This window comes from Tricharina praecox, assembly GCF_024521635.1.
Source record: "Tricharina praecox strain CBS 144465 chromosome Unknown BZA05scaffold_69, whole genome shotgun sequence".
NCBI lineage: Eukaryota > Fungi > Ascomycota > Pezizomycetes > Pezizales > Pyronemataceae > Tricharina > Tricharina praecox.
Window position 1 is genome coordinate 11,627 of NW_026250471.1, and position 14,687 is coordinate 26,313.

General features: G+C 56.2%; 5 protein-coding genes across 5 annotated transcripts; 2 read left to right on the plus strand and 3 right to left on the minus strand.

The window, feature by feature from the left end:
• Positions 1 to 2,914: 2,914 nt before the first annotated feature.
• BZA05DRAFT_466609 (kinase-like domain-containing protein) lies at positions 2,915 to 4,058 on the minus strand. The gene is made up of 3 exons (XM_051487797.1): positions 3,755 to 4,058; positions 3,218 to 3,673; positions 2,915 to 3,125 (listed from the first exon to the last, which is right to left on the minus strand). Exons 1-3 carry the CDS (start codon positions 3,789 to 3,791, stop codon positions 2,989 to 2,991), a joined length of 630 nt encoding a protein of 209 aa, XP_051334502.1. The 5' UTR covers positions 3,792 to 4,058; the 3' UTR covers positions 2,915 to 2,988.
• A 530-nt stretch (positions 4,059 to 4,588) lies between these two features.
• BZA05DRAFT_244098 (oxidoreductase) lies at positions 4,589 to 6,022 on the plus strand. The gene is made up of 2 exons (XM_051479940.1): positions 4,589 to 5,155; positions 5,202 to 6,022. The coding sequence occupies exons 1-2, from the start codon at positions 4,804 to 4,806 to the stop codon at positions 5,900 to 5,902; spliced, it is 1,053 nt and encodes a 350-aa protein (XP_051334503.1). The 5' UTR covers positions 4,589 to 4,803; the 3' UTR covers positions 5,903 to 6,022.
• A 624-nt stretch (positions 6,023 to 6,646) lies between these two features.
• On the plus strand, positions 6,647 to 8,944 carry BZA05DRAFT_466613 (uncharacterized protein; the record flags this gene model as incomplete). The annotated part of the gene is made up of 2 exons (XM_051487798.1): positions 6,647 to 6,671; positions 6,722 to 8,944. 2 exons carry the CDS (start codon positions 6,647 to 6,649, stop codon positions 8,629 to 8,631), a joined length of 1,935 nt encoding a protein of 644 aa, XP_051334504.1. The 3' UTR covers positions 8,632 to 8,944.
• Positions 8,945 to 9,009: 65 nt separating this feature from the next.
• On the minus strand, positions 9,010 to 12,234 carry BZA05DRAFT_477987 (uncharacterized protein). Its single transcript, XM_051488340.1, has 2 exons — positions 12,066 to 12,234; positions 9,010 to 12,019 (listed from the first exon to the last, which is right to left on the minus strand). Exon 2 carries the CDS (start codon positions 11,985 to 11,987, stop codon positions 9,225 to 9,227), a length of 2,763 nt encoding a protein of 920 aa, XP_051334505.1. The 5' UTR covers positions 11,988 to 12,019; positions 12,066 to 12,234; the 3' UTR covers positions 9,010 to 9,224.
• Positions 12,235 to 12,946: 712 nt separating this feature from the next.
• On the minus strand, positions 12,947 to 14,687 carry BZA05DRAFT_345251 (uncharacterized protein; the record flags this gene model as incomplete). Its single annotated transcript, XM_051481164.1, has 3 exons — positions 12,947 to 14,354; positions 14,415 to 14,487; positions 14,559 to 14,687. Coding segments are annotated over 3 exons (1,610 nt in total), but the record flags the coding sequence as incomplete, so codon positions are not given.

Sequence of the window (14,687 nt, forward strand, 5' to 3'; positions counted from 1 at the left end):
TGGGCAGTCTGCACAACTGGTAGAGCTGGACGGACTGTGGTCGACTGGATGGACTGGTACTTTGAATGGAAAATGTTTGACATACGTAATGACCTTTTGCACACGTCTATAGTACAGATATTGCAGACCCTCCTCGCACAGTTGCATTGAGAATAGTCTCCTTGATATCTCCCTCTGTAGCAGCTACAAGACCATCTCTTTGCTACCTTTGAGACATTTTAGGGCCTTCAGTGCGTCGTCACGCATGCTTCAGCGACGATATGAGAGTGATTTTAGCCCCACTAAAAACTCGTTCCGGATCTGCTCTTATGGCGGGAAATGCTCAAATATTCGAGGGCCTTTCTGGCGAGATCTGAGCGAATAAATCACATAAAACTCGCTGGAAAGATGCCGCTGGCCACATAGTTCGTGAACCTCGCTAGAAGTTGAACGAGTGATCACTTTTACCACTGAAATAATCTTGTAGGGGAGAGTATGAGAGGAGACGGATTGATATGGGCGGATATGGTATTGGTGGGAGGATATGGGAGGATATGGGCGGATATGGAATTGTGGGTTGATATGGCAGATATGGATTGATATGGTATTTGTGGGCGGATATAAGAGAATATGGATTGATATGGTATTCATGGGCGGATTTGGTATTTATGGAGGATATGGGAGGATATGGGCGGATATGGTAATTGTGGGTGGATATGGCAGGATATGGATTGATATGGTATTTGTGGGTGGATATGGTATTTATGGGTGGATATGGTATTTATGGGCGGATATGGTATTCATGGGTGGATATGGGAGGATACGGATTCATATGAGTGGATATGGATTGATATGGGTAGTTCTCTTGTCTTGTCGTGGTTTTACCACAGCTTAGAAAACCTGATTAGGAAGACAACGTTTTCTCTACACCAGGTAATTTGTTGTGCGAATACGGTAATTGTCTGGTAGCCCTCCAGTATTGTAGACAGTGCGTAATATTTTCATTTAGAAGAACTGCAGTAGTTATTCTTCCAGCGGTTTGGTAAGCCTATCTCTACACAACCGCATATAATATCTTTCGTTACTGTAGAATTGAGAATATAGCAAAAAACAAACAAATACCAGAGCAAACCTGTATTCTCTGAGACTGCTGGATTTATATCCGAGCGGTAGTACTACCTACTGGAGACCTGCGGCATCAATCGCATCCTGCTGTTTGCTACCTACTGTAGGTATCGGTATCGGATTCGTTTTTCGAATCGAGCTGAATTGAACAGGTGTTTCCTACTACCTACCATAGTAGCATCCTGATGCTCGTAGCGTGGATTGACATGATCTGGTGTGGGATGAGGTGGCATCTTGGGTGGCATCTTGTGGGATGGCATCTTGTGGGTTGCGGTGTTGCTAGTGCAGTGTGCAGTAGTGTGGTCCTGCTAGACAGACAGTAGCCGGCTATAGTAGATTCATCACCTATCCCGTGCCTCGTGCGTTCTGCTGAACTGGGTGCTGTATGTAGGCTTCCACGTTCCATTCGCAGCCGACATCCCACCACCTCACCCCACCACCACTGATCACTCGACAACTGAGCAACTCAGCGCGGCGATGTGCGGAATACTGGGTTTCTGGAGCATACTCAATGGGTTTAAGCTTGGCGAATGAGAGTATTCTAATCGATGGCTGCCATAGCCTAAATACATAGCCTACATATATTCTCCTGCAACTTGATGTTGATACGGTTTTTTGGAAGGAGCCCAGAAGAATACCGGTATGTACGAACACGCACACGAACACGAGCACGGACACTAGACACGAACACGACACAGGAACTGGTGCCTTCTTGCGTACCATCACCCCCCCACAGTTACAGCCTATGTATGTAGCAGCCACTCGTAAACGGTGGGACAATAGTGATAGTTAGTACCGTATAAGGGCATGCAAACACCTACTAGGCATGGGTTGAGAGAATCAGCCTTACAGAAGTGATACCATGGCCCACCTCCGAGCATGCACGCACGACATACCTACCGTACCTCGCGGCTGCTACAAGACTACAATTACGATAATACGAGTGATCTCTCACAGTGGCAGTGGCTGTGACTGTGGTTCGGACACGTGGTATTACTGCAATGATGCGCTCGACGGGCCGACTACATTTTACTTTGATATCACGTAACCGTCCCGAAGCCTGGCGGTCGCCGGTCGGCGATGTGGGTACTGCAGGGTTGTACGGTCCGTTCAAGGGAAAGGAAGGACCTCCTCGGAGTGACTGGGCGGGCCGCGGACGGTCGGCGGTCCCCATAGGTGTTCGAGCATTGGGCTAGAGACCGAAGACAGTCCGGCAGAGAGTCTAGACTAGTACATAGAGGGAGACCGGACAACATCACGATTCACGATTCACGATTCACCAGTAAATCACGTTATACTCAAGGCCCTCACAAGCACTCACGTAGTATCATTATTCCCCGTCATCATTCCCAGCATCGTCGTTTCATGGATTATGTGCAAAGAATAACCCCCAATGTCCCCATCATCTCCGCTAAGCTATGTCTTCTCGGCAGCCGCCAAGTATTAGAGCACGCAACTTTTCTTCACATCCCCCACATCATCGTCAAGGTGGGATTTTCTATCGGTGCTTAGTCGATGGCTTGGCCTCGATCGTCATCATCTCGCCTTCGTCGGTCATGAAGTAGTCGTGGAGGAGGGGCTTGCTTGGCGGATATGCGGCCGGCAGGGTCGTAGACGAGCATGGCCTGGTTGAAGTTGTTAATGGGTTGTGAGTGCGTACCGGGGGATGGAAGGACAAACGTCGAGAAGGTCAAGACCCGCGGGCTCAAGGTTCGGTACCATCCGCTCGATGTCTACTCGGTCCCACCGTGGAAAGCTGCTCTTGTAGTCGGGGAAGGAGGGTCACGCCGGGCCACGTCGTCTCGGTCGGGGGTGCCGAGTAGTCTAGTCGTGTCTGTCTGTCAGCTGTCTGCGTTTGCTGCGAGTGAACCAGGACGGTATTGACTACCGGAAGATCTTGAAGATCTCGTCAATCTCCGAGTCGCCGGGGAACAGGGCCTTGCGCGTGCACATCTCGGCAAAGATGCAGCCGACACTCCACATGTCGACACCGGTGCTGTACTGCTTTCCGCCAGCAGGATCTCGGGGAACGGTACCACAAGGTCACGACCTATCCATTCCCGCCACGTCAGCACACAAAACAAACAACACAGGGCCATTTCACACAACTCACCTCGTGAGTGTAGGTCCTCAACGGCACACCCAAACGCCCTCGCCAGACCGAAATCCGCCAACTTCAGATTCCCCTCCTTGTCGATGAGCAGATTCTGGGGCTTGAGATCTCTGTGCAGGATGCGATGCGAATGGCAGTACTTGACACCGCTGACCAGCTGGTTCATGAAGCGCTTGACCATGTCCTCGCCGAGTCCCATCCCCGCCGGTATGGCCTCCATGTACTTCTTGAGATCCAGATCCAAGAACTCGAAGACCAGGTAGACCTTGTGGCCCTCGGCGATGATGTTGAGTAGTTTGACGATGTTGGGGTCGTTCATCTCCTTGAGTAGCGAGATCTCGCGGATCGCGGTGGAGGGGACTCCCTCGTCTTCCGCTTCCAGACGGATCTTCTTCATCGCCACTATTCTATTGTGGTTGTTCAGGTCCTTGGCTTTGTACACAACTCCGTACGTGCCTAGGATGGGGATAGGATGGTTAGCTAAGGGGACGTAGCATGATGGGGGGTGGCGATGGGAACGGGGGGAAGGCAACAGACCTTCACCGATCTTCTCAATCCTCTGGTAGCCGTCCATGGTTGAGCTGTGTGTGAGGATGTGTTTGTCGGTTATGGAAGGTTGTAGGGGAGGGTGTCGTGTAGCTGAGTAGGAGTGGCGATGAAAGCTTCAGCTAGGGAAGCAAGTTTGTGGCGGGAGCCGTGTCGTGTCGTGTCGTGTTGTGGGGATGGCGAGGAAGACGCGAGTTCTACTCTAATATTGCGTCGGGGGGGGTCGGAGGCGGCCTCGTTTTGATTTTTGCTTGGTTAGGGTTTCTGGTTCTGGGGTTCTTTTTTTCTGATTCCGATGGACGTGTGATGTTGTAGCAAGCAGGAACGGGAAGGGGTAAGTCAGCTAGGCCAGCATGAGTTCGTTTCCTTTGTTCCTGTCTGATGCCTGTCCGTCTCCGGTGTCTGTCACTGTGAAGTAAAGCAGTGCGGTGGGCGCGTGTGAGGGAGGACGATTGACTGCGAGGAGTGGGAGACGAGGCGGAGCGGGCGGAGCGGGTATCGACGGCGGGGATTGGCGGGGCGGGCGGGTTGAGTTGAGCTGTGTTGGCCGCCGTAGAGTACGTGCTCGGGAAGAACGACGAGCAGCTTTACATCGAGTTATATGTAGCATGTACTCTACGTTACTTCCATGCCCGCCGAGACCACTGACGCTACGATGTGCATGAGTACGTGATCTCCCCGCGTTTCAGCCGCACAAAGACGTGAGGATCCTCCGCATCGACATCGGGCCATTCTTGGAGCCCACGGCCAAAAGCTTCCTTTGACTCGCGAACCGATAACCGCAGAAGACCGATGCCGAGACATGTAATAACCGTAGTACTATACTCTGGACAGACCGGTATCATACAATCCCATCCTTCGAGACTTCCGAAGACTTGTACCCAAGTACCCAGTGCCCACACAATTTGACGGGCCCGTATGAGTGTAAACCGATGGACTTCACTACTGATTGAGTCGCCATGGAAAGCAATTGATTCCATGTAGCCCGCCAAGCTTTCGCAAACCATCCCTTCCCTCTCTCGACCTCCAATCCACAAACCATGGCCACTGCCGTCCCACCTCCGGCACCGGCACCACCACCGCCGCCAATCGATCATGCCCACCACTCCCCACCGCCGCATATCCGCGTGATCCACAAAACACTCCAGAAGTCACTGAGCAACGATGAAATCCCGATCCTCGATTTTTCCGGTGGCGGGGGGATTCCCGAGTACCACCGGAAGCGGCTGAAGCTACACGGCACGATATCAAGGCAGCAGGTGCGGGAGGCTTTTGCACAGTTTACGCGTGCGGCTGGGGCGGGAGAGGAAGAGGGAGTGCAGGGAGAAGAACAACAGGACGGAATCCAGGAGGAAGGGGATGTCGAGATTTGGGAGCATAGCTCTGTGCCTGGTTCGTTCATTACATCAAAGTATTGGTTTGTTACTGACATCTCCAGGCCTCCAACTAATCCCTTCCCTCCTCCCGCTCTCCATCCAGTCCACCCTCCTGACAGCCCTCCTCACCACCTCCCTCAGCGATACTTCCACGCACAAGACCAACCTCCACGCGCACTACACGCTGCCCACACCGTGCAACTTCTTCACGCTCCCATCCACCACCGTCCTCTCCCCCCTCACCTCCATCCACAAGCCGATAACACTTGCCCAAGCCCTCTCCAAAAAGCTCCGCTGGGTGACCCTTGGCGGGCAATACGACTGGACGCTGAAGCAGTACCCCACCGACACGCCCCCGGAGTTCCCCGCAGACGTGGCCGGGCTGGTATCCGGGTGCTTCCCTGAAATAGTCCCGCAGGCGGCGATAGTAAACCTTTATTCCCCCTCGGACACTTTAGCACCGCACAGGGACATCTCCGAGGCGTCGGGCGCGGGGCTGGTGAGCGTTAGCATCGGGTGCGCGGGGATATTCGTTATCGGCTGCGATGGGGAAGAGGAGGGTGAGGTGTTGGCTGTAAGGCTGAACTCGGGGGATGCGGTGGTGATGGCGGGGAGCAGTCGGTGGGCGTGGCATAGTGTTCCGAAGATTCTGGCGGGGACATGTCCCGTGGGGCTGGAGCAATGGGATGGCGGGAGTGACAGCTGGAAGGGATGGATGAGAGGGAAGAGGGTTAACCTCAATGTCAGGCAGATGTGGGGTTAACTAGCACTGAGCAGGGGGAATAACCTGTTTACTTGCTATGCACCAAGTTTCGAGGGAAGGCCGTGTACCGAGACGTATTACGGTATCTACTGCCCGTTTGCGTGTTGGCCGGCCTGCGATACTCCTCCGTATCCCGATGTGCTGGAGTGAGAAGCTAAGTGTGCGCGGCAAACACGCGTTCGCTGGCGAGTGGGGGTGGCTGCGGGGCGGCGATACAAAATTCTAGGAGTGTGCCTTAGATGCTGGAGGAGGAGGAGGAGCAGCCCTGCACAGCCTCATGGCGGATGCAACATCAAATACATATAATATCTTGGACGTGTACCCTCTCTTTCTCCACTCTATTTGTACCTTCACGCCCTCCATTCTGTCTTACCCTCCCCTCTCCCCTAGCGAGTCTTTTCAGCTTTCTGGAGATGCGACAACTTGAACTTGAACTTCTGACTTCCAAGACTCCAAGTTCCCACGCAACCGGACTCTGAACGATCGCCATCCCCAGAAATAGAAGCGCACTATCATCCCTGCCTTAACTAGCCTCTGGCGCATGGTGGAGGCGGACCAGGAACTGAGCCACTACTCTACATAACTAATCATCGGAGGTCGATACCGCCGACACCTGCCTGGACAACCGCTTAAGACGCCTGAATCCAACGTACCGGTGGAAAGTGCACCGAGTGCCCCAGAGATACAACGACCGACGGCGATACTCCAAACGCACGACGAGAATTTGCAGAACGAATAGCAGCCATGCCGCTCGACGAGAACTTCCCGAGTGAGTGCGCTCCCGCTTCTCATAGTGTGCTCTGGCTAACGATCTCCAAGCCTACCAGTTCGCCATCCCTGACGCGACGAACCAGCCCACAATTACCACCGTCCACTTCACCATCTCTGGCGCCGTCCCGCAGCACCTCTACACCCTGACCCGCTTCCTGCAACCAGCGAATTCCTACAGCATCTCGCTGACCGACGCCCCGTTCCCGGACATAACCTACGGCTCGCTGTCTCTCCCGCTTCTCCCGAGCACCGTCAACCCCAATGAACTCCAGCGCCCCTCCTCGTTCACTCTCCAGCTCTACTCCCCGGACTCCACCGTGACGATCACCCAGAAACACACCGCCCTGACGCGCAACAACTTCTGGGAATTCACACTGCCCAAGTCCTCGTTCCTGCCACCGACGCAGTCGGCGCTGGACGCCTCGTACCGCCCGCCGGTGTCGGAGACACTCACGTTCCGGTGGCGCAAGGAGGGGATCAACATGCTTACGCGCAGCCAGCTGAAGTGCTCTCTGGTCTCCGGCGGGGACGAGCCGGACACGGTGCTAGCGATGTACAGCGGTGTCGGCGACAAGAACGGCAAGGGCGAGCTGGTGGTGTACGAGAGCAATTTCCGGCGCGTGGAGATGCAGGATCTCAAGGGGCTGGAGATGGTCCTGCTGCTGAGCTCCCGCGTCGTGGCCGACGTGTGGTTCAGCGGCTCGAGCGCTATATTCAACACTACACAACGCGTAGGCACGGGAATGGGCGGACCCGCCCCGCCCCCGCCAGCGTACGAACCCCCGGCCGCCTCCTCCGCTGGCACGTTCGCCGAACGCTTCAACAGCCAGGTATACCCGCCCGACAAACCCAAGGCCGCTCCCGTTTCACCCACCACCAGCCCAACACAACAGTCGGCGCCCATGCAGCAGCCCGCTCCCAAGCCCCAGCCCGCCGAGATGCCCACGCCCGCCCCAAGGCAACGACCCGCTGCACGGCAACCCCCCACCTCACCGGCACTAACCCAACGGCCCGCCGCGCGGCACCACCCAACAGCAAGACCACACACGACCGCGCGGCCCTTGCGGGCGCAACCCGCCTCGTCACAAGCGCCCGTGGAAGAAAAGATCGTGCCAACGCTCGAGGACCTCACAGCGCGACAGCGGATCGCCGACGAGCAAGCCGAGATCCGGCGGATGCTTGCGGACGAGGAGCGCGCGGCTGCGCACCGCCAGGCCGCTATCGACGCCGAGACCGAGCGCCTCAAGCGGCTGTATGAGCAGGAGGCGTTGGCGGAGGCGAGGGCGCGGCAGCAGCAGGGGCAGCAGCAACAGCAGGTGCAAAGACCGCATACCCAGCCGGGGCAGGCGCCGATGAGTCCGAGAAGGCCGCTGCAGCAGCAGAATCTACAGCAGCATAATCTGCAGCAGCACCACAAACAGCAGTATATTCCCCCTCCACTTCCAATTCCAAATCCGAACCGTGTTCCGAACCCGAAACCGCAGGCGCTAAAGTATTATCCGTCGCATAGAAACAGCAGTGGCAACATCAACAACAGCAGGCCGCCGATTGTCGGCGGCGCGGGCGGCTGGCATTCCGCCCCGCCGCAGTCACAGCCGGGACTCATCAATGCCGGAGTCGTCCCCAGTAGTGGGAAGCGGCTCGATGATAAGAGCCGAAGGAAAAGTTTCTTTGGGTTGAATTTTGGGGGTGGGGAGGCGGCGAGGGAGAAGGAGCGGGAGAAGGAGAGGGAGAAGGAGAGGGAAAGGGAGAAGGAGCGGGAGAAGGATCGGGAAAAGGAAAGAGAAAAGGAGAGAGTGAAGGAGCGGGAACGGGAGAAGGAACGGGAGAAGGAGAGGGTGAAGGAGAGGGAGCGGGAAAAGGAGCGGGAAAAGGAAAGGCTGAAGGAGCTGGAGAAGGAGAAACAGAAGAATAAGGGCAAGGGAAAACTTTCAAAGAAGGGGAGTCGGATGTGGTAAAGACCTACTTGGAATGGGTCGGGAGGAATGGGAATGGCGTTTTGGGGAGTTTGCGTTGCTTTTTATACCTGGGTGCGTACGTTTTGGAGGGAGATAACTAAGATTGAAATAGTTTGATGATGTGATGATGTGATGATCATGGGGAATAGGTACATACACTTTGGACGGCGGGAATGAAAGAGTACTTAGCGATAGTATCTACATGTTTGCCGGGTGATATTCGCAACAATAGAGGAGTGTTCTTGCAGTTTGCTTGCTCCACCGACTGGCGTTTTGTATTCCAAACAAGTGTGGCGTTAGTGGCAGAGGAGGTGAAGGACAACGCCGCACGACTGAGATATCGTGTCAAGTGGTCACCGTTCCGTTCAGTTCGGAGTACGCCGTGTATTCATGCTCTCTATTAGGAAAAGGAGATCTAGATTCTAGCCGATATATCACCATTTCCATCGCCACATATACGTAAAAGAAACTACATACATATTCAAAGCCAGCAAAATCAAAACAGTTCCCAACTCCCGACTCCCAAATCCCTCATACCCATACATTAGTCCCATTGATCATGCAAAACCCATCACCTACAGTCTCCATCACTATCACTCATCTGCTCCATTCACATCCACCCCATTCACCGTCATCTCATCCCCCTTCTCCGCCACCGTCCCAGCCGTCAACTCCTCAAAAACCCTGCCCAGCACTTCCCTAGCACCAAACAAATTCCTAACCCTAAGCCTCTCATTATCCAGATGCGCCATATCGGACGCCTGACCACACGGCAGATGCGCAGCCGGCGCTCCAAACTCCTCTTCGAGGAATCTCGCGGCGGGGATCGATCCACCCTCGCGGATAAACAGTGGCTGTGCGCCCCACACGTGCGTTATTGCGCGCTGCAGTGAGCAGAACGCCGAGTTGGTGAAGTCGCCCAGCCACGCTTCGGCGCTGTGCGATATGTCGATTGAGAGGTTGTTGCTGCCTGGGTAGGAGGACGTGAGGTATGAGCGGAGAGAGGAGGTCACGCCCGAGACGGATTGATCCGGGACGATGCGCAGGGAGATAGTCGCGGACGCGGACCGTGGGATCAGCGTGCTGTTGTTGCTGGGGCCGGACACGTCGACACGGTGGATGGTCAGCGAGGGGTACCGCCATTTCGACATCAGGTGGTCGGTGATTTCTTGGTGGGGCAGGCCGTGGAAGGGCGATGTCGGGTTGGCGTGGAGCGAGGCCGAGATGGGCAGGTACATTCGCTCCTCGGCGGGGGATAGAGGCCGGATGGGGGCGTTGAAGTCGGGGAGGAGGATCTCGCCAGTGGGGGAGGTGAGGTGGCTGAGGAGGGTGATCAGCTCGATGGTTGGCTCGCGGTTGAGCGAGCTGCCGTCGACGCCGGAGTGCAGGTCCGGCTTTTCGGACTGGATGGTAATCGTGGCGTGAATGACTCCTCTAAGGCCATAGGTGAGGCAGGGTGTATCATCGTCGAGCCAGTACGAGTTGGCGAACACGATCCAGTCGACATTGCCGATCAGGTCTTTGTGTTTCCTGACAGTATCTTTGAATCCTCTCGATCCCGACTCCTCCTCGCCCTCGATCAGGAAGACGATGTCACTCTCCAATTTCCCCGACTGCAGCAGTTCCCCGGCGGCAAACAGCGCAGCCAGACACGGTCCCTTGTTGTCGCTCACTCCACGGCCGTAGAGGTAGCCATCGACGCCTGTGAGCGTGAAGGGATCCGTTTTCCAACCCGAGCCCTCGGCGCTGGCCGGAATAACATCGTAATGTCCGTAGAACAGCAGGGTCTTCCCCTTCTCCGCCTTCCTGTTCGCACCCTCAAACCTTGCAAACACCACCGGATTGCGACCGTCCTCCGTCGGCAGCAGCGACGCGGCAGCTCCAAGTCGTTTACACAGACTCTTCAGAAACGTCGCACCCCTCCGACACTCCTCAGCGCAGCTAGGATCCGAGCTCACCGTCCGGAGCGCCACCAGCTTCGCCAGCGAACTGAGCAACTCGCCCTCACCCTCGCCGCGCTCCTCCTTGCCCCCCTCCTTCGCCGGAAACGGCTCGACGTCCCACACGCCGACACAATCGTCATTTCCACCGGTGATGTACAGCAGCCTCCCGTTCTTCTCGGTCACCGCACTGGCCAGCACCAGCCCCTCGTGCGCCCGCCACCTACTCACACACTCAAATCTCATATTCCACTTCCGCGTGAACCCGCTCGCGCTGCCGGAGAAGATACACTCCCCCTTCACCGCCAGCGTAAGCACGTCGTCGCAGTGCGCCTGCACACTCCTGACCTTCTGGCAGGTGTCCAGATCCCAAATATGTATTTCGCCGTCCGTAAGACCCGTGTAGAGCAGCGTATCCTTCACAACCATACTCAGCACGCCCGAGTCGCCACCAGCGAGCGTGCGCAGCTCCGAGATCCCACCAGTGATCGGATCAATCGCCCACAACTTAACATCCCCGTCGCCACCGCCCGTGAGCAGGAGCGACCCGGCGCCCAGCCCGATCTGCGCGGCAGGGAGGACCTGCATGCAGTAGACGTACCCAAAATGCGCGTACTGGACGATATTCGCGGGCTCGATCTCGAGCAGGGTCTTTCCGCGGGCACCCTCCTCTGCCGCTGGATCCTCGGCCTCATCCTCCTCCTCGTCGGGCCGGGGCGTGCACCTCCCGCCGGGCCCCTTCGAGTCGAAGAAGCGGTGCACGCGCTTGCTCGGATGGGCCTCGCCAGACACGGATTTTGCGCCGGCGGCGCCGGCGCCGCGCAGGTCGATCCACTGCACGGATGTGTTCTGTGCGCCGAAGTACGCTGTCCGCGAGGACACCGAGTACGCTACGCAGAAGACGTCGCCCACGTCGAATGTCGAATAGATCGTGTACAGGTTCGTGAATGTGCGCGGACACCACACTTGCACGATCGCATCGCCGGCGGAGGAGAAGAGGAGTTCGCCCTCGCCGGAGGAGGAGGGGCTGGAGGAGAGGTGTAGCGACAGCACGCTGCCAGAGTGCCCGCGTAGTGTGGCTACTAGGGAGTACGTCGCCAGCGACCACACCAGCACCGAGCCCGACTGCGAGCCCGCGAAGATGTGCGTGCTGTTGAGGGCAAGCGAGAGGATGCTGCGCGTGTAGCGCAGCCGGTGCAGCAGTGTTACGCCCGCGGTCGAGGTGCTCATCGTGCAGGTGTGTGTGGTGTGTGGGCGGCGGTTGGTGGTGCAGACGCGGGCGAGGAACGGCTTCTTCGCGGCGGCGGTGCGGTGCTGGTGCTGGTGCTGGTCGTGCTGAAGAGTGTACTGGTGGTGGTCGTGGTGGTAGTCCGGCGGTGGGGTAGGGTTGTCGCGAGAGATCGTGTGGGGATCCATAGTGGGTGGATGGATGGCGTCACCGCGTGTAGCTATGTCGTGAGATTCGTGAAGCGAAGGGAAGGGAAGGGAGCTCACAAACTTTGGCTCCCTATTTCACTGAGTGACCGAGCTCCTGAGACTACATCTCAGCTCTTCACTCCGACAAAGAAAGTCCCGGCCAGCCAATCGCAATACGGGTTGCCCGTATATGTAGATCCCGTGCCATGGCCGTGGCCATGGCGTCCGAGACCCTTCAAAGTTCAGCTGCCCGTCGCCGTCTCAAAGCGTGGCTACACCTCCCGCATCTGGTCACAGCACCAGATTGCCGAGCATCTCACAACAACACAGCGACACAGCGTCTCACGAGTCACACAGCAAGCACTCCGCAGCACACTGAATTGTAAAAACAACAGCATCGGGCTGTCAAGTCATCACAACGCCCTCATCTCCCCCCACCACAATCACCATCTTTATCGCCATGGCAATTGCTATATACAGCAACCCCCAATGCTCCATCCCCACCATTCAATACCCTCCATCGTAAAAGTAAAATCCTCCTCCTCCGTCAGTAGGCCGAAGTGACGCAACGGAATCAGAATCAGAATCAAAATCAAGAAGCAGAAAAAGAAAAAGAAAAAACATTAACCCATCACACAGAAAGTCAAATAAAATCAGAACTGCATCAAATCGCAATCAGTGAGAAGAAAAGAAAAAAAGGATAAGGAAAACAGAAACGAAAATGCAAACAGGGCGGGATATATCGCCCAGGAAGAAGAGAAGAAGAGAAAAAAAAAATAGAAAAAAAAGACTAAACACATAAGTCGCCATAAACCCACGATCATGCGCAGGTGTGAAGAAAAGAGAGAGAGAGATAAAGAGAAAGAAAAGCGTTCAAATAATTAGCCCACCCATCCATCCAGCAGCTGTTCACGCGTCTATCATACAATCCCCACACCCCGTTCCGCATTTGTTCACGATCATACGGCCTTGTCCTTCGGCCCCAACAGCGGCGAATGCTCCGAACTCAGCGCACGTTTATGTCTACTCTTATTGGAGTGACCTGACTTTGTGCTCGAGCTATCTTCGTACTCCTCCTCGCTGCTTGTCGTCTCGATGATGGTCTTTGGGATACCTCCAACGACATCGGTTCGCTCGATCAGACTCCCCGTGCGCGCCTTCTTCTTGTATCCCGCCGGCACCGGCGCGCGGAGTGTTCGTCCCGCATCGCTGTTGGGGTTGTCGGAGAACTGCAGGATGGCGGAGTCGGACACAGGTTTTCTTAATGTGTTGGAGGGGTAATCGGCGGGGCCGTCCTGGTAGCCAAAGTTGGCCAGGGACGGTCGCTGTCCGGGGTCCTCGGACCGCCGCGTGGGGTCGACGTGCTTGATCTTAACAGTCTTGCTCGTGGTTTCCCGGGGGCGGCCGGCAAGGTTCGCGGGCCCTAGTGTGAGGTGTGCTATCACTTCGTCAGAGAGACCTGGAACTCTGGCTCCGGAGTGCTTGCGACCCCGACCCATCGATGATGCTTCATCAATGTGCGCGGGGGTTCCTACACGCAGCGCCGGTTCCGGGCCCGTCGTGATCAGGAGGTCGGCGCTTTCGCCGGGGTGGGCGGCGGCAACGGCGGACGCGGTTTGGGCGAGCATGTGGGCGTCGGCATTGCGCGCGACGTATTGAGCTTCGATCTTGGCACGGGCGGCGTGGCTGAGGGACAGGGGCGATGGGTTGAGACGGCGGATTGCTTTGTGCACATCAATAAAGACGTCGCTCTCGTCGACGATTTCCTCGCCGATGAGCTCCTCAATGACATCCTCCAGCGTGACCACACCGAGCGCACCATGGTTCTCACCGGGATATTCAGACACGAGAACCATGTGCGACTTACCCTCCTGGAAGAAGTTGACGATATCGAGGCAGGAAGTATCTTCGGCGGTTTCCGGAAGCGTAGCGAGTGGGAATTCGTGCACGGGCCTAGCATCTTCGGGATCGTACGTGATCAGCACCTTGACTAGCAGCATACCAACGAAATTGGTTGGCTCGCCCGGCGCGTGGATCGGAATCCGCGAGTATCCGGCCGACAAGATGTCGTCCATAGTCTCCTCGTCGAGCAGCTGGTTGGCAGACATGGTGAACACATCCTTAATGGGCGTCATGATTGCGCCAACCGGCTTCTCCTTCAGATCCAACACAGCCGAAATAATCGTAACCTCGTCCTGATTGAGACGTTCCGAAGGGTGCGGTCCCAGGCTCTTGTGCAGCGTGACGAGTGTCTTGAGTCCGGCCTTCTTGTAGACAGTGCCGTGGTCTTCTCCGAGGATGTAATCGAGGAGGAGCGCGGTAGGGTATGCGACCGGGTACATCAGGTACATCAACGCGAGCACGAAACTATCGGTCGTCAGCACACATACCTATAGACGGGGGGGCACGAATTGAATCGTCACTTACGGTGAGAACAATGCACCAACACCGAGTCCGTATCTGACACAGATAGACTGCGGGATGATTTCTCCAAAGATGACTATTCGCACGCACACCCATCAGCATTCCACCCTCCCGGCATTAATCAATCGCACACCAGTCTCAACATACCGATCAAAACCGTACTGCTCAACACGGCGGGCCATCCTCCTCCCAGACTGCGATCGAGCACGATGGGCAATGTCTCGTTGGTGATGACATTACTCAACAGCAGCGTGACGAGGACCCAATGCTTTCCCC

Coding starts and splice junctions, on each gene's coding strand:
- BZA05DRAFT_244098 (XM_051479940.1), top strand. CDS start 4,804: ATGGCCACTGCCGTCCCACCTCCGGCACCGGCACCACCACCGCCGCCA. Junction 5,156..5,201: donor GGAGCATAGCTCTGTGCCTG/GTTCGTTCATTA, acceptor TGACATCTCCAG/GCCTCCAACTAATCCCTTCC.
- BZA05DRAFT_477987 (XM_051488340.1), bottom strand. CDS start 11,987: ATGGATCCCCACACGATCTCTCGCGACAACCCTACCCCACCGCCGGAC.
- BZA05DRAFT_466609 (XM_051487797.1), bottom strand. CDS start 3,791: ATGGACGGCTACCAGAGGATTGAGAAGATCGGTGAAG. Junction 3,674..3,754: donor GATTGAGAAGATCGGTGAAG/GTCTGTTGCCTT, acceptor TCCCCATCCTAG/GCACGTACGGAGTTGTGTAC. Junction 3,126..3,217: donor TGAGGACCTACACTCACGAG/GTGAGTTGTGTG, acceptor CCGTTCCCCGAG/ATCCTGCTGGCGGAAAGCAG.